General features: G+C 44.8%; 1 protein-coding gene across 9 annotated transcripts in view; it reads left to right on the top strand.

Moving 5' to 3' along the window:
- The window catches only part of TXNRD1 (thioredoxin reductase 1), a 125,345-nt gene extending 117,703 nt beyond the window's left edge, over window positions 1–7,642 (top strand). For all 9 annotated transcript variants that reach the window (XM_074326240.2, XM_019728470.3, XM_074326239.2 and 6 more), the window contains one exon: window positions 5,689–7,642. In XM_074326240.2, the coding sequence (XP_074182341.2) occupies window positions 5,689–5,757 (69 nt within the window). In that variant the 3' untranslated portion in view covers window positions 5,758–7,642. The remainder of the gene's footprint in view (window positions 1–5,688) is intronic.
- Window positions 7,643–18,268: the final 10,626 nt, after the last annotated feature.

Genomic DNA, 18,268 nt, shown 5'->3' with positions numbered 1-18,268 from the left:
CCACTGTACAGATGACACTCTGTGTCCACAGGCCTTTCTACAATACTTGTTGTGGATTTTAATACATGGAAATGATTACTGATGGCAACATGAGCGTGGTGGAGACACACAGACCTGGGTTGTAATCTCAGCACATTATTCTCAGTGCACCTGGCCACGCCACCCAGCTTTTCAGAAGCTTGCTTTCCACATGAAATAAAATACAGATAATCTATAACTCTCAGGGTCACTAAGCAGTGCTGTGTGGGAAGTGCTGTGGAGAGTTCCTGGCATGTGGTACACACTCAGTGACTACATCTGTTAGCCGGGGTTCCCCAGGGTACTTCATTACAGAAGATGTGGCTTGACTGAAAGGTCATCATTACAGTATTTTTAAGGGGATGGGAGTGGGGAAAGACCTATATTTTGAAAAAGCTCCTCGGGTGATTAAAAAACCCCTGGTTGTAAACCACTTGCTTAGAAACTATATTTTGAAAAACCAAGGCTTCTTTTCTAACACCTGACTGTGTATCTTTTCTAAAGCTTCTTGATGGAGGGAAGGTGAAATTTGACGGGATTTTTAGGGACTGTGCTGGGTTGTCTTGGACAGTGATTGGATTTGCTACTGGACCTACTGTTTTTTCATGTCCAGCCATATACTGTACAGGGGTGCTGCTCAAAATGCTGGCCACGGAGTGTTTATCACTAGTCCATGATGACATGGACGTGAAGAAGAAAGGTTTAGAAACTTGAGTAATTTGACAGTACCTGATGCAATAATAAGATATTGGGTTTTAATTTTACATGGCTTTCAAAAATTCATTTTCCTAATACATTGTTATTGAATTTCACAAATGTCAGCCCATTGGCTGGATTAGAAATAATAATTTAGAAACTGGTCTTGAGTACTGCTTTAAAGTGTTCACAACTAGCGACAGCTTCCGGGGCAGCTGTGGGTGATTCGCGGAATGAAGCATTGAATGAAGTCTTCCATACTATTTTCATGCAATAACCCAGGCAATTGAGCAAGCTTTGGCTCTGAGGAGTAATTACTTAGAAAAGGTGACAAATTCCTCAGTTGAGACTTTGCTCTTTGGAGCAAAATCATTTCCAAAGGGTTTCCTTCTGTAATTGCTCTCAATGGAGGAGGGACTGCTCTAGTTTTAACTGAAAGCCCCTTCGCGTCAGTACGAGAGGGAGCCTTAAAGGCTGGGAGCGTCAGTAATCATTAGTGTTAGTCAGTGTGAAGATAGTACAGTGGTCATTTACTCTGGACAGCGGAGCAGCAGTAATTGAACAGGAAACTGGTCATACATCATTGGGAGTGATGATTTCAACTCATTGAGTTTATTTGTAGTGAAAATATAATAGCTTGAGAGGAAGGAACATTAGAACAGACCTGTGAGATGTCTTAAAATTAATTTTAGTGCCACACATCAAAAGTTTGTGTATTAATAGTCAACATAATCACAGTCTAGAGTGAGGGAGTCTTGTGAGGCTGGGAGGCATTGGGGCCAGATATGGATGTGAGTGAATGCCTCCAGCCAACATTTGGCCCTTTGTAAGTGTTCTTTGTGTTGGGATAGAAAAGCATGAAGGGACAGCCTCTGTGCTCACTTTGTAAAAATGTGTTTTTATGAAAATTGTAAAGCAGCTATGTGCAAATAAAATCTTTGTAAAAACTGACCCCATCAGTTTTTTCATGTAAACTAATCCACAGTGGCGGTACATTGGTTTTCCCATCTTTTCAACATCAGCGTGTTATCAGTATTAAGAACTAGATAAGCGCTCTTCTTTTTAAATCTGCTTCCATTTTTGTTGGGTTTATTTTTCTATCCAAATCTCCTACAAGTTCTATTTCTAAATTAATTCCTGAGAAAGAAAAGCTGGCAAATTCACAAGCCTGAAATTTGTTTTAATGCATTCCCTGGCTCTTTATTTTTCTTCCTTTGTAAAAATTGAAAAGAGAGCGTGTTTGATGGTATTTTAAATTGCCCATGATATCATCATCCGACTACAGCTATTTTCATTACTGCATATTGTCTTTCTGGCCTCTTCCACAGTCACATATTTTTTAAACAAAGGAATTTTATTGCTTTTCAAAAGAGTTGTACTAGTTTACAATGTCCTCAGCATTGAATTTAAGAGTGCAAGTGAAAATGTTGCAAAACGCAATGTAAATTTTTCTACAGTAAATATAAAAGGGATAACTGCTTCAAGGATTTTTACATATCTTTGCTAACAAAGATGAATCTTTTCCCTTATAATTATTATATTTTTGGATGTAAATTGTTCGTAGTTTTTTCTGGCTTCATATTTTAAATGTTTTCAGATATTGGCCATTATTACTGGGGCCTGAATTTTTTGAGACGCTGCTGATGAATTGGTGTTATAAGGATTGGTGTATAAGGAAGTAAAAAGGCCTTGTCACTGCTTAGGGCTAAAACTGACCAAGGGCTTGTTTCAATATTATTCCTGCTTTACACAAAACTATTTTCCCCTTTTATTCAAAATAGTTTTGATGCTGATTCCTGTTGCTTTGATCGGTACAAGTCAAACTGGCCTTGATTTTTGTGTGTGTGTGTGTTCTTCCTTTCTGTATTACAAACAAGGAAACCAGTTGTTTCTCAGGCGCCAAAAGGGCAGCTGACTGAAAAATTGCCCAGGTGCCTAGGTCTGCCAACAAGGTTGCAGTCACTCAGTGAGTGAGTTCACTCAAGACTCCCCCAAATAGCTATGGCCCCAGGTTTCAGCAGGACACGTAATGGCTTGAGAAGGTTGGCCTGGTAGGGTAGGACAGATAGACTATTATAGAGTCTTACGGTGTTACCTTCCGGCTTACTTAGTGTGACCAAAATGGTTTGGACTGGTTTTAATTGTACTCAGCGACCACATTTCTAAATTTAATTCCGTGAACCCAAAGCCCTTTTATGTTTTTGTGCCTGGACAATATAGGTGGACAGTTTGGCTGGTGCTTTTGTTTTGGTGTGTTTTGCCTATAAAAGCAAAGGTTTATTCCTCGCTGGTGCTTTATGGTCCCGATGGATCAGCGGCAACTCAGCTTCAGCCGTCTTCACTCCAGGACCAGGCTGATGATGGAGCTGCCTCTCCCTGTCTCCCTGGGGCATTGCTGGCCACCTGGCAGCGGGGAAGCGATGTAGGAAAGCACACGTTGATGTGCAGGAAGTGATGCATCCCACCTCCACACACGTGCCCTTGGCCATAGCCAGCCCCGGCCCCATATCTTTGTCCCCGCAGGGCAGAAATGTATACTGCGTGGGCACCTGGAAGGTCATAAGAGGGAGTTGAAAGCGCTGTGTGTTTTGGAAACGTGAAAATCTCACAACAGTTCAGTCAGAATTATAAAGATCTGAACTAAGTGTCAATGTTAACAAAGAGATCAGATTTGACAGACAAGAAGCGAAATATATGACTTAATAACTGATTACTTATCATAGTCACGAAGATAGAATTAAGAGGTAATTCCAGGTGTGCGGCCTCGGCATCCAAATAGTGGGCATCTGTGCCACTCCCTGAGAGGGACCATGTTAAGGGAAGAGAAAGGAGTCAGTGCTGGTCATGTTAAGTTGGAAGTGTCGTCTGAGATGTTTATTAGGTCCTGCCGGTGTGTGGCTCAGGAGAGATACAATGGCTGGAGAGACTGCGAATTCGTCAGCCTCTAAGGGTGCAGCTGACGGACCGATACCACTAGGCTAGTGTGTGAGTACCTAAAGGTGAGGGCACTGAGGATGGCACCCTGGGGCCGTGCTTTCTGGCCTTGTCATGTCCTGCACACACGGACAGTGGCAATGTTTGTGCAGCACATGATGTAAATACATTAGGTGGTTGAGGTCTGCAGCCAGCCAGCCCAGGGGTTCTGGCCACCCCAAAGGCTGGGGAAGTTGGTGTTTCATGGCCAAGGAGAAGCCACAAAATAAGGAAACAGGAAATGTCAGTCTGATGGAAATAAGAAGAGGAAAGAATTGTTCAAAGGTAGCTGAGATCAACAAGAAATGCTACAGGGAGGCTGTGTAAAATGAAGGCTGCAAGGTGCCCTCTAGGTTTGGCAGTTAGTGTTACTGATGAGCTGCAAGAAAGGTGTTCAGGTGGAATGGTGGGGACGGAAGCCAGATTGCAGTGAAATGAGGAGTAAAAATAGACCATAAATGTTAACAGCTTACGTTCTGGCTGTAAAGAGGACAAGAGATGGTGGTGGTGAGAGGTGTGACCATAAGACTGAGGGAGAATTAGTTCAAGATTAATGCAGCCTAAGAAAGAACCAGTAGAATAAGCAAGGTTAAGAGTGAAAAGGGGTGATGTATGAAATCAGCACGTGAGGGGTGGGATCCAGAGCCCAGCCTGGCAGGAGGGTGGGGGCATTCTTGCCCCAAATCGTGAAAGAAGGAAGGACTGGTTCCTAAGAACAGGCGGGCCATGGTGCCGAGGGCCAGGGAGGTGGTGGTGACTCGGTTTCCCCTTTGTAGGAAAAGGTCACATCCCCTTATTACCACCATTCCCTCAGCTGCAAGAACTTCCTTGAACATTTTTTTGGTAGTTTGGTGACTGTCTGCTAGTGACAGTCACTCAGCTTTTGTTTGTTTGAAAAGGTCTTTATTTTGCTTTCTTCATGGAAGTAGATTTTTGTTGTTGACCATAAAATTTTAGGTTGACAGAGTTTTGGGTTTTTTTTTTTTCCTTTTTCCTTTTAGCTCTTTGAATCTGTGCCTGGTACCTGGGTTTTGTTGTCCTCCTTTAAAGAATACTGACTGTGGCTTTCTGCATCTTTGCTGATTGCCCTGGGGTGGGGGTGGGGGTGGGGGGACGCTCAGAGAGGCCTCTGGGCTGCAGCTGGTGAGAACTGGAACGTCTCCCAACACTGCTTGGGCTCTGGTGTCACTTCAGCTTAGTGGCTGTGGTTTCTTTCCTGCTCCCAAGATCTGCAGAGCATGTTGCAAATAGCATGTTGGCAATAGCTTGGGTGGCCAGCCAAAGGAGCCTGGATGTGTAATCGTAATATACTCACTATTTGAATAATGGAATTCTATGGTATACAGCATATCTAGCATCATGTAGTAAATGAATACTATTCTGTGAAAAATGGAAGAATTAGAGCTATTTGTGTCCACATGAGTGAATTCCAGAAATACAGAATTTGTGCCAAGAAAGCAGGTAGCGGAAGAGTACGTACACCATCTTGCCATTTTCATGTAAAGTTTTAAAAACCTACAAAAGAAAGCAGGAAGAAATGCACAGGAATGGGGTGAGCACTGGTTATGGGGGTGGAGTGGAGGTGGCCAGGGACGGGCACACATGGGGCTCCAACCGTGTGCATAAAGCCCGTGAGCTGGATGGGCACGTGGGTCTTTGTAACAATACACTTGATTCCTTTCTGTGGATCCAAAATATTTTCTGATGCATTTCTTTTAAAGAATAGACAAGCAACCAGGGTGATGAATTTGTTTTAATCATCCTCCTGCTAATAAAATGCTTCATTAGATAATGGAAACTTTTTTTCTCTTTCACCTTGGTTTTAAAATGCTTTTCCCCTTCTATCCTCTGGAGAAATGGAGGAAGCAATCATATTACTTCTCTGTTTCGTTCATTTTTAGTAGCACTTAACTCCCTCTTGCTAGGTGGTGTGCTTGGAAGTGCTCCGGGTGAACTCATTTGCTCCCGTGTCTGAGAATCTCGTGCTGTCTCCTCCCGCAGGTATTCACCACTCTGTCAGTGACCAAGCGCTCTGGGGCAAGCATCCTGCAGGCCGGCTGCTGAGGTTAAGCCCCAGTGTGGATGCTGTTGGCAAGATTCCAAACCACTGCCGTGTTTCCTCGCCCAAATCCAAGGTGGAGCTTTCCAGAAGGTTCTTGGGCTTTGACCTGTGTGTCCTGTGCGTACAGCACGCCAGGTCCCCTTGGATCTCATGGGTGGGAGGCGGTGATTGGAAGGCAGACAGCGTCACACTGGGGTCACCATGACGGACTCCAAACTGACCTTTGGCGTTGCATCGAAGGATGCGTCCATGAAGTCACTGGCCTCAAGCCCGCGCGGTGGGCCGTGACGGAACAACTGTCGAAGCAGTTTTCACATGACTTTTCCTTATTTTCATTGTCAAGCTTTCTCATGTTGATTATGTTTTCTCCTCTTTTCTCCAAGGAGTTAATGATACTCGAGATAAAAACTGTTAATTAGCACTTGATTTTTGTCCGAAACCAAGTCATGGCTCGAGGATGCACATGAGGTGCCTTCTCGCTCCGAAGACGTGATTTAGTTCATTGTGAGGCGACAGGCTTGTCCCACGAAACAGAACTAGCCTGGGACTCAGCTGTATTGTTGTGCTCAACTGGCTTGTCCAGCAGTGTCTCCCCGCTGCTGAGTTACATGTTCCAAACAAGTAAATTTGTGATTCACTCTGGCCAAATTCGCCCCCAGGTGCTACATCACTAATTGCTATTATTTTTAGTTCTGTTTAGGAAAGGAAACGGCTTCTTGGCCAGCCTGTTTGAAGTAATATTCAATTGCATGGAACTTGGTAGGCTAGTATGATTTCCACTGTCATTCATCATAGAGGCAGGTGTACAGACTTAAATGGGGAAAACCAGTGAATGCCTTTATTTAGTTTATTGTACGCTGATTGATTTAAGTGAGCTAAAACACTTAACACTTGTTTAAGACTTTTTTGGTAGTGTTAGCTTCATGCTAAAAACAAAATATCACGGCTTTATTTTTCGTGTGTGTTATGTATCTGTGCCTTCCTAAGAACTACATTTATAGGAAAAATAGGTCTTTACACACTTATGATTTAACTCTCTTGTGGTAATTGCTTTTTTTAAGGAAGCTGTTAATATTGTAAGTTATTATTATTATTTTTGAATACAGGTGGATGTGAAGGATTTTCATTTAAAAACCACATGGTTTTGGTTTCTTCTGTTGAATGAATGACTGTACCTGGTGGGATTTTGGCAGACGTGTTCATGCTCTGTTTGCATCCCAACTGGCATTATTGCAAAGAGGTAATACTCTGCAGTTACAGATGTCTGTGTACATGTCCTGACTAAGGGTTATATTTAGGCCATCTTCTCACTGTATAAGTTGGATTTTAAACGTGTGCTGTGGACATCAGGCCTCCCCCCAGCGGTTCTTGTAGCTGCTTTTCATTCCCGCCCCTCTGCTTGTATTCTCAGCGACAGCATCAGGTGGTTGACTCAAAGTACATGTCTTGGTCACCTCAGGGAATTCACGCGTCTGCTGGCATTCAGTCAGCAGAGCACCTAACCCTGTCCCCCAGGGCCCTGCCTCACACCCTCATCCCATCCGGTTATACGGCAAAAATGAGCAAAGGGAAAAAAGGAGAGGGAGCCTGAAGCAGCTGACTGTGTTGAGTTTTATTTATTTTTTAAATCTGTTTTGTCCTGGAGTCTGCCAGTCTCTGGGGTTAGAACAGTAGGCAGCGTGAGGTGGCCGTGCCTAATCGTGTGGCTCCCTCCACTTTGTGAGATAGAAGGTTCTACTTGCCACAAGAAGGATCGTATTTTACAGACTTACCTTGTTTAGATTCTGTAATTGTCCAATGTATCGAAATCCATAGTGTGTTCCAGGTATTTTTGTTATAAATCTTCTGGGGGAAAAAACCACAATGTTAACCATTAAAAGGTATTGCTGCCCACCCTGTGTGCCTTCTTGCTGAATGTGGTCTTGGGAGTCTGTGCGCGCTTTTGTAGCGAGGGTCCTGAGAACCAGCTGCCAAGGACGCGGAAGGGACGCCGGGCTCTCAGGCCTGCTCCCCATGCTGACGTCCCATTTCAGTGGCGTTGGCTTTTCAAATTCCATTGGTCCTCATTGGACCTGTCAGCCTTGATCCTTAGGGCAGCAAAACCACCCCACTCCAGCTCACGCTGGGTCCCAGCCCTTCGTATACCCCTGGCTGCCTAGCTCTGGGATTGACTAAAGAGACAAGAAACGAAGTTATGGGACTCTCCTATGTCCAAGGCACAGTGGATACAGAGGGAATACACACTGTGATGGTTAAATTCGGTGTCAACGACTGCATCATGGGGGCCCAGATATTTGACTAAATGTTATTTCTGCTGTGTCTGTGCCGGTGTTTCTGAACGAAATTAGCATTTGAATCAGTGGACTAGGTAAAGCAGTTTGCTGTCCTCACTGTGGGTGGGCCTCATGCACCAACGCTCTTAATAGAAGGAAGAAAGAATCCGGCTCTTCCTACCTTTTTTGGATTCCTTGAGCTGGGACATCCACCTTCTGCCCTCGGTGCTCCTTGTTCTCACACTGTTGGACTCAAACCGAACTACATCACCGCTTGCCTGGGACGCCGGCTTGCAGACGGCAGATCATGCGACTTGTGTGACCCAATTCCTTATAATAAATCTTTTCTTGTGTGTATATACGTATATGTACATGTGACGAAAACAAACACAGACCTCACTCTGACGGTGGGTATGGTTAGGTAGGTGGGTGAATGTGTACAGTTACAGGTGAGTTCAGCAGTGAACAAAACATCTATGATCCTGTCCTCAAGGGGTTTACGTTACAACTGAGGGAAACAGGCAAAAATGACCTAAGTCAATTATATAGAACGTCAGCGGGTGCTGAGTGCCTAGATCTCGTAGGAACCGGCACCACTGGGAGCCCTTGGCGGCCTCTGAGCAGTGGAGGGGTGTGACTCTGGTCCCACCTACGGCTGCCAGGACCACTGCGGATGCCCGAGGCCTGGGGCAGGGTGGAGCCACTGCAGTGATCCAGGGGACAGAAGATAAATGATGAGTTAAGTCCTATTCTGACACGTTGAGACTAGAACCCATAGAATTTGGCGTTGGATTGGATGTGCGGTGGGAAAGAACTCAAGGATAACTCCCAACGTTTTGGGCTTCAGCCGCTGGAAGGGTGGAGGCTGAAGGTGCCATTTCACTGAGATGGGAAAACTGGGAGGAGGTGCGGGTTCGAGGGGAGTATCATGAAGCTTGAGTTTGGGGTGCCGAGTGTGAGATGCCTGTTAGACGTGAGTAGAGATGTTGAGTAGGCAGTTGGACACGAGTCGAGTTGCAGAAAAGTTCAGGATAGAGTTAAATGTCAGGGGTCAGCTCAGAGGGTGTGTGAAGTCCCCAGAAAGGCCCCCAGGGCACGAGTGCAGGTTAGAGAGGAGGAAATCTCTGTTAGAAACCAGCAGCTGTCCCAAAGGAGAACAGGGCGAGAGGATCTCTTGGGAATTGTTTCCGTGATGAGAGATGGCAGGTTTTAGATCCATAAACACGGGCAGTGTAAGGACATTCTGGGCAGACAACCAGAGAAGATCTGGAAACAAAATGAGAGGTGAGTTGTGAGCAGCCCCGTGGAAGGCCCCGAACAGCAGGCCAGCGCTTTCGGACGTCATTCTGGGCCGTGGGGAGCAGGGAAGGTACATAACGGCAGGGACACGACAGGTGAAGGAAGTAAGGCCTTTGCACATTCAGAGTTCACTTCTGTGCCCGTGACTCCTCAGCTCAGCCTAATCCCAGCCCTGCATGATGGGTGGGCACCTGGGCTGGGAGCAGGTTAGCGCCCTACCCCTTTCCAGACTGAGGCAACACAGGTTTGAAGCGCAGCTCTGCCACCTCTTGGCCAAGTTATGCATGCTTAAACTCGCTCTGCCTCAGTTTCCTTATGTGTAAAATGGGAATATCGCGCCTTCCTGTGGTGGCTGTGAGGGTTACATGAGCTGAAACACGTAAAGTGCTTAGAACATGACCTTACTATGCAGAGAATACACATATGGTAAAATTTAACTTATGATTACACCATTTGGCAAGAGTAAGAGTGGGAAGGAGGGTTGGAGCGAAGAATTCATAGGCGCTTGCAAGACATAAAGGAGGCCTGAAAAGAGGCAGTTGTTACGGAAAAGATGAGGTGATGGATATTACCGAGAAAAGCGATAATATCCATGGGACTTGACAGTGTGCTCATTCATTCCACAGTTAACGTGTAAAGCTTCTATGATGTACTTGGAGTTGTTCTGAGAGCTGCGGTGATTGGAAAGCAAGGGAAAGTCTAATCTAAAAAACACTGTGAGGGATAAGAGGAGATAGGCATTTGGCAGCCTCAGCTAAATCCCCAGCTTCCAGCTGTGCAGTTCAGCAAAACAAGCCAGAAACGCGGCTCATTTGTTGGCCTGGGGGGATTCTCAGATGATGCAGGGGCTGCAGATCTAGAAACAACAGGAGGAAGGCTGTTTGTCCAGCAGGGTCTTGGGGTCAGGATGCTTCTGTTTCCCACAGGGGCCTGACCCAGGGATCCCTCAGCAAAGAGTGAGGTCTGAGCTCTGCGAGCTTCCAGGCAAGTCCTCTTGTCCTGTGAGTCCCATGCAAGGCCCATCTCCCCAGCGGGCAGGCGGAACTGAAGGTTGGGTCATAGAGAGCATTCGTTGTGTTAGTTTGCTAGGGATGCCATATCAAAACATCAACAAAACAACAAAAAATTTTCTCAGTTCTTGAGGCTCGAAGGCTGAGATCAAGGTATTGGCAAACTCATTTTCTTCTGAGGCATCTCGTCTTAGTTCGTTGATGGCTGGTTGCCTTCTTGCTGTGTCCTCACACGGCCTTTTCTCTGTGCTGCCTCCTCTTCTTACAAGGACACCAGTCCTTATAGGATTAGGCCCACTCAGATGCCCTCATTTAACCATAATTATCTCCGTAAAGGCCCCATCTCCAAATAATAGTCACATGTAGGGCTTCAACATGAATTTGAACATAAATTTGAACTTCAACATGGATTTGGGGGGTAGGGTACAATTCAGCCCATAATGTTCATTCTCAAATATTTCGGGGTCTGTAGTGTCCTGTGCTAGATCCATATTCATATTGAGCTGAAGGGACAAATGACACTGGCTTCCTTTTAAAATAAATGTATTAAAGAGCAGTATAGCTGATAGGTGGATATGGGGGAGAAATCACAAAGGTGAGTTTTTTAATGACCCCAGTTTAGACAACACTAAAAACCACCAAAATAGTGAGGATACAGAATATTTGAATGACAATCAAAGGGCTTATACAACTCTGCCCCTACAAATAGAAAATACACATTTTTCTCTTAAGTCCATGAAATGTTTCTAGAGACCACAAAAGAAACCTTAAGAGATGTTCTTGCTATAATAACTATAATATCTGATTCCAGTAAATCAGAAGCAAAAATATAACTCAGAAAACTCACCCATCTGAAAATTGAGAAACATTCTTTTAAAAGCTCCTGGATCAAAGAGGTAGTTAAAACTGTAATAATTGGAAGTAAAAGAGAATACCTATGGGGTGCAGATAAAGTACCCAGAGGAAAATTTAGAGCCTTTTTTATTTAAAAAAAAAAAAGTAAAAATTTGCAAAAAAAATGAAATAAGGATTAGGTTCAAGAAACTGGAAAAAGAAAATAAAATCAGTCTAAAGTTTTTATGCCAGAGGGACTAAGCTGGTAAAAAGGAAAGGGGAGCTATGCCCCAGGCACTATACAGGGCATTACACACATTATTTTAATTCTCACAACAACCTGGGTAGGTTTTATCCCCATTTTACATAGGAAGAAACTGAGACTCAGGGAGATTCCATAATTTGCCTAACATTATGTGATTATTGGAATATAAAATTGATATTGAATCTAGGTTTTGAGCACTTGTTAAAATATAGATTCCAGAGCCCAACGCCAGACCAACAGAATCAGATTCCTAAAGGGATTGGCCTGGGGAATCTGTATTTTTATCAAGTACTCCGGGTGATTTTTATGAGCAAGCCAGTTTTGGAAACACTAGGGTACATCCTGTGGAGACGGCTACTTCTCTCAACAGAACTGTAATAGCAAACAGGAATTTAGTATTTATCCAGGCACTTTGCACATAGAACTCCTTTTATATGTCCACACCACAACCCTCCTGAGGTAGGTATCATTCATGTTCCATTTTACAAATTGGGAGATGGGCATAGAGAGGTTAACAAACTTGCCTAAGTTCGCAGCTAGTTAATGGCAGAAGAAGAATTTGAACTCAGCCGGTCTGGTTCAGGGCCTGTGTTCTTGGCTACTGCACTAGAAGACAATACGATAGGTCCTCAAGTGGTAGGCTCAGGCCAGGCTCTCAGGGGGGTCCTCCAACGTACCCCAAGAATATAGGAAGGTGGGACTCAGGCTCAGTAGGGAGGAGAGGCCGTGTTCCGAGCCAGTATCTACACAATGGCTAATGGTAGCCATAAGATTAGTGTTACTGAGGCAGAGAAGGCCAGGCTGTTTTGTCCACTAAGTGCCATGAGCAAAAAACCTAATGTTGATAAGAACATTTCAGACCTTTAAAAAAAAATGCTTCAAAATATGAAGGAAAAGGCCCAACACAGCAAAATTGCAATAGACGAATCTTTTGATGTGTACATAATATTATTTCAACCAATCAAGTGAGATTGGATCCGAGTCCCATATATTTGTAAACATTACATTTAACGTGGAAGAGGATGCACTTGTTATGTTTGGAATGATGTGGGGTAGCCCTGCAAGTACACTGCATGTGGAATGAAGGCCTTAAAGTGGCCCTTAGAGGAACTGTAAAGAGAAGAGGCATTATTGATGGGAGCTGTGCACAAGAAGAAAGAAAGACCCACACATCCAAGGTACTTTACATTCAGCGGTTCAATTCATCTTTGTAAGAATCCTTAGAACTGTTGTACCCATTTTTTTAAGTAGAAAAATGAGGCTGGGTGTCATCCAGTCGTTTGTCCAAGCTCACATGGTTTGTAAGTGCACAAAGACGTGTGCCCTCTAGTGTCCATCGCGGTGAACAGCAGGCAGCAGCTTCCCCCTGATGGCCATAATCCAGTACTTTCATTGGAACACCACCTATGCGCTTGAATGAATAAGGCCACAGACCTAAAAAGTTAGTTTCCAAATCAAAAGGGAAGGACAAACAGCTCAATCACTGTATGTATAACTATAAAACTGGAACCTCAGCACCATATAACAAAGGTAGATTTGAAACAGATTGAAGACTTAAATGTATATGGATGCAACCATAAAGTTTATATGGTAAATATAGGAAAATATCTCTGTGACATAGAGGTGGGGAAGGACTTCTTAAACCATGACCTCAAAGCATGAACCATAAAGCAAAACCATCAAACGGGCCAACCGCGTTATAAATTCTAACCACAGAGACCGCCATGGAAAAAGTTAAAACAAAATTGCAAGAAGATGGTTTCACTGTCTGAAACTGACAAGGGTCTTAGACCCAGGTGACAACAAGGATTTCTGCCCAATCAACAACAAGAAGACAGGAACCCCAAAAGAAATTGGGCAAAGGACATTGAATTGGTTTTTCCTTGAATTGGGTTTTCCCTGAAGAGGAAAGCCCATAGTCTAACACGATAGGGGAGATGCACAGACTCATGGGTAATTCAGAGAGGCAAATTAGAATAATGAGAGGTTCTTGATACTCACAAGATCTGCAGACATCAGCTGATTAATGCCTAATGAGGGGGCTCCTGGGCTCTGCTGATGCGACAATACACTGCTGCTTGAGACAGATCAAGCACCGTGTACCCCATGACCTCGCAGTCCCGCTCCTGGGCATCAACCCTGGAGAAATTATTCTTGTCCGTAGAGAACATGCATAAAGATGTCTGTTGTAACATTCATTGTGATGCTGGGAAGTTGGACCCAATCCTGATGTCTCTCACTGAGGGATGGAGTAGGCCTGAGTGGATGTAGGACACGCAGCGGTGTTCTGGGATGTACCATGATATGGGTAGATGTGAATGAAAAAAACCAAGCAAGAGAACTACAGCTGCTTGTGTACATTGAAAATGACACACATAGCAAGGACCTACAACCAAGATTACCCAGCAAAGCTATCGTTTAGACCCAAAGGACAGATAAGAGCTTCCCAGACAAGAAAAAGCTAAAGGCGTTCATGACTACAACCCAGTATTACAAGAAATGTTAAAGGGACTTCTTTAAGAAGAGGAAGAAGAAAAAAAAAGCATAAAAAATATGAATAATAAAATGGCAATAACTACATACTTATCAATAATTACCTTAAATGTAAATGGATTAAATGCTTCAATCAAAAGACATAGGGTGGCTGAATGGATAAGAAAACAAGACCTTTACATATGCTGCCTACAAGAAACCCACTTCAGATCTAAAGACACACACAGACTGAAAGTAAAGGGATGGAAAATGATATTTCATGCAAATGGAAATGAAAAAACTTCAGTGGTAATACTTATATCAGACAAAATAGACTTCAAAATGAAGGCAATAACGAGACAAAAAAGGACCCAGCAATTCCAATTCTGGGTATTTACCTGGAGAAACCCAAAACACCAATGTGAAAAGATACATGTACCCCTATGTTCACTGAAGTATTATTTACAATAGCCAAGATACAGAAGCAACCTAAGTGTCCATCCATAGATGAATGGATAAAGAAGATGTGGTACATATATACAGTGGAATATTACTTGGCCATAAAAAAAATGAAATCTTACTATTTGTGACACCATGGATGGACCTAGAGGGCATTATGCTATGTGAAATAAATTAGAGAAAGACAAATACCATATGATTTCACTTACATGTGGAATCTAAAAAAAAACAATAAACAAAACAAACTCATGGATAGAACATTCTGATGGTTGCCAGATGGGAGGGGTTAGGGGGCAGGGTGAAAAAGCTGAAGGGATGAAGAAGATTGGTCGTTACAAATTGGTAGTTACAAAAGCAGTCATGGAATGTAAAGTACAACACAGGGAATATAGTCAACAATATTGTAATAACTCTATGGTCAGATGGGTACTAGATTTATCAGGGGGATCACACTGTAAGTTATGTAAACGTCTGGTCACTATGTTGTACACTGAAACTGCCACTGTCACTGAAAAATTAAAAATTATTAAAAAAAATTTTTTTTTAATGACACGTGTTTTACAAGAACCTCTACAGACAGGAGAGGATACATCCAACACCTCAGAGCTGCTGACTGTGGAGAACAGAGCAGGAAGCCAATGGAAATGGAGGAAGATGAACAAGAGGGCACCACACCGCTGCCGCTTTCCTGCAGGCAGTGTTGGGAGCGAGGACGCCACAGCCCACCTGATGGAGACTTCCAGTGCTTCTTTTCTTCCCTATAAAGTGGACCTAGTAACAGTGCTCACCTCCCAGAGTTGCTGTGAGGTTCGCATTAGTTAATACACGTCAAAGTACTTAGATCTTGTACTTTGTGGCTAGCACAAGGGGTGCTGGGTGAGTGGGGGCTGTTAATATTAGGAAGAGGAGGAAGAGGGCGGGGGTGGGGAGGGATAACTCAACTCTCAGCGTGGGAGGTCCAAAGAAGTAAAGGGGCAGCGCTGGGATTCAAGCTCTGGATGGCAATGTCTGTCTCTTCCTACTGCAGCCCTGCTCCCTCCCGCCCAGGCAGCAGCCTCCAAATGTAGGCCTGGGCTCTGTCTGGAGAGTTCCTTGGTCTGGGAAGGAGGAAGGGGGCACCACATTTTTAAATACCTTCCAGGTGATTCAGTCCAGCTGACTTGGAGCGTGGCTCAGAGTCCCCCCCACCCCACCCCCCCGTTTATACTCAAGGATGTGAGAGTGACCTTAGGGAGAGCGCTGGGCCAGCAGGAGGGAGACCCAGAAGGAAAGGCTTGCCTGCCACCGGGACAAGTGCAGGGGCCCGGGTGGAAAATCGCCACCATGCTCTGGCCCCCATAGGCCCACCCGGAACCCACCTAGGCCTCCTCCAAGAGAGTAAATACAGAATTTAAAAAATGGCCTTTTAATGGGTCTTTCCATTTAGGGACCCTGTAAGGTGATATCGCGATGGGTGTTGTCGGGAACTAATACCTTCCTCTCCTGCACCCCCATCCCTACTGTGGAAACAGTCTTGAGAAATGGATTTTGTGGGATGAGTCCCCTCTCCAGAGGGTGGGTGGTCTTTAGCTCTATCATGGGCACCTCCCTTCCCTGGCCTCCTACCTACTGTAGTGAATTTGTGCCTAATAGTTGGTGAAATGAATTTCTCATGCTGAAGTGAGGAGATAGGAACGTGATTAGGAATGAGAGTGCCTTGCCTCTTGTGTAGCACACACAGCTTAATGGATGCCTTGTTACACATGTCTTATTAGCATTCTGGTGGCACTCTGCTGAGGTCCACATGCGGGACCAGTAAGCAAAGGAAGAGAAGGAAACCACCACTGATCAGGGCTGAGCTCATCTCAGGGGGCTGTGGAATCAGGCAGCTCTGGGGTGGGCGCTCCCCACCGCCACATACAGAATGTCAAGACATGCTTCATTCAACAGGACCTGGCTTGGGCCAGCCCGGTGGCTCAGGCGGTTAGAGCTCCATGCTCCTAACTCCGAAGGTTGCCGGTTCGATTCCCACATGGGCCAGTGGGCTCTCAACCACAAGGTTGCTGGTTCAACTCCTCGACTCCCGCAAGGGATGGTGGGCAGCGCCCCCTGCAACTAAGATTGAACACGGCACCTTGAGCTGAGCTGCCTCCCGGATGGCTCAGTTGGTTGGAGCGTGGGCTCTCAACCACAAGGTTGCCAGTTCGATTCCTCGAGTCCCGCAAGGGATGGTGGGCAGCGCCCCCTGCAACTAACAACAGCAACTGGACCTGGAGCTGAGCTGTGCCCTCCACAACTAAGATTTGAAAGGACAACAACTTGACTTGGAAAAAAGTCCTGGAAGTACACACTGTTCCCCAATAGAGTCCTGTTCCCCTTCCCCAATAAAATCTTAAAAAAAAAAAAAAAAAGCATTAACGTGAAATTTAAAAAAAAAAGTGAATCCCAATGTGAACTGGACTTTGGGTGACTAGGATGTGCCACTGTAGGTTCAGGGATTATAACAAATATGCCACTCTGATGGGGGGAGTTGATAATGCAGAAGGATCCGTGTGTGTTTAGAGGCCGGGGTACCCGGGAAATTTCTACCTTCTGCTCAAGTTGGCTGTGAACCTAAAACTGCTCTAATATAGTCTATTTAAAAAAACCCAGCTACATAGATGTACACCAAACATGGAAGACCCACACAGTTTCTCTGCGGTGTGGCCTCAGTCTTCTCATGGCTAGCTGCGAGACCCTCCTGTTTACTCAAAGGCAACACCTGGGGCTTAGAGTTTTTTGTGTCCCAGTGAGGAACTCTGTGTGTAAGGTGCTCAGGTAGGTTCCCCAACGTTCACCTGGGCCTGAGGGTCTAAGGATCCCTCCAACCAATGAATGAACAAGAATCTAGTCACAGGAAAATCAAGCCTGTTACTGCAGAAGTGACTGTCATGTGGCATCCCAGAGTGACTATGACAAGCGCAGGCATTTCTGAGCATGTTGACGTTTGATCCTTTTGAAATTAATCTTAGAATTGTTCTGTGCAATGGTAAACATGTCGCATCTCTTTTGAATTCAACACAGCTACTAAAGCTGTAAGAATTACCCATGCTTCGAGTCATAAGGGCCGATTTTGAGAGTGCGTATATCTCCAGAAATGTGAAGTTAGTATGGAGAATGACAGTATATGGCTCTCTCAACTTCGTTCATTAGATTCGTGAGGTGTCTGTTGTATCTGAGGAGAATGAGAGCATTAATTGTATTTATAATGAAATTCATTACTGCATAAGTAAGATGCATTAGTATTTTATTCATTACTATCAGTGCTGGTAGACAGGCCAGCGTAGTGCTGGGTACACATTTTGAGTCATGGCTCCGTTTCTGCAGTTTCTCTGCTCCTTTGCTCAGACACACATGGGGACCCACCCACAGGCAGTCGCACAGGCTCGAGTGTACACACCTGTGCCCAGGCTCCTCATGCAGCAGGAAGAAGAATGGTGTCCAAGTGACATGTTCTTTCTAGAAGCAAATATATGTCAGGCATGATCTAACAGAACTTCTATGGTATGGATGTAGCAATAGAAACAGGCCCCAAATACTACTGACATTCTGTGGAACTCAGGGGGTCGAGGTCCCCCTACAGATTCCCGTAATGGCTGGGAGCCTTCCTGACAAGGGTCTGTGCCCTCCACCTGGCTCACCTTCCTTTCCAGGGGAGAAGGGGTTCTGTGCAAGGGCTGTTTTTGAACAAGAGGCCTGAGTCTCAGCAAAGAAAGCATCTTCCAGCTTCCCTCATTGGTGGAGGGAGGGAGGTTTGTTTTTGCAGAGAGCAGAGGTGAGAGCAGTGCCCCTTGAACTTCACAACTTTGCCCGAATGTGTCATTATATACCTCAGTCACACTTTTTGTCATCTCTGTATTTACACTATACCTTAAACTTTTGGTGACCA

Source organism: Rhinolophus sinicus, chromosome 1 (genome assembly GCF_057876585.1).
Source record: "Rhinolophus sinicus isolate RSI-liver-muscle chromosome 1, RSI-T2T, whole genome shotgun sequence".
Taxonomy (NCBI): domain Eukaryota; kingdom Metazoa; phylum Chordata; class Mammalia; order Chiroptera; family Rhinolophidae; genus Rhinolophus; species Rhinolophus sinicus.
This window is presented reverse-complemented; position numbering and strand designations above follow the sequence as displayed.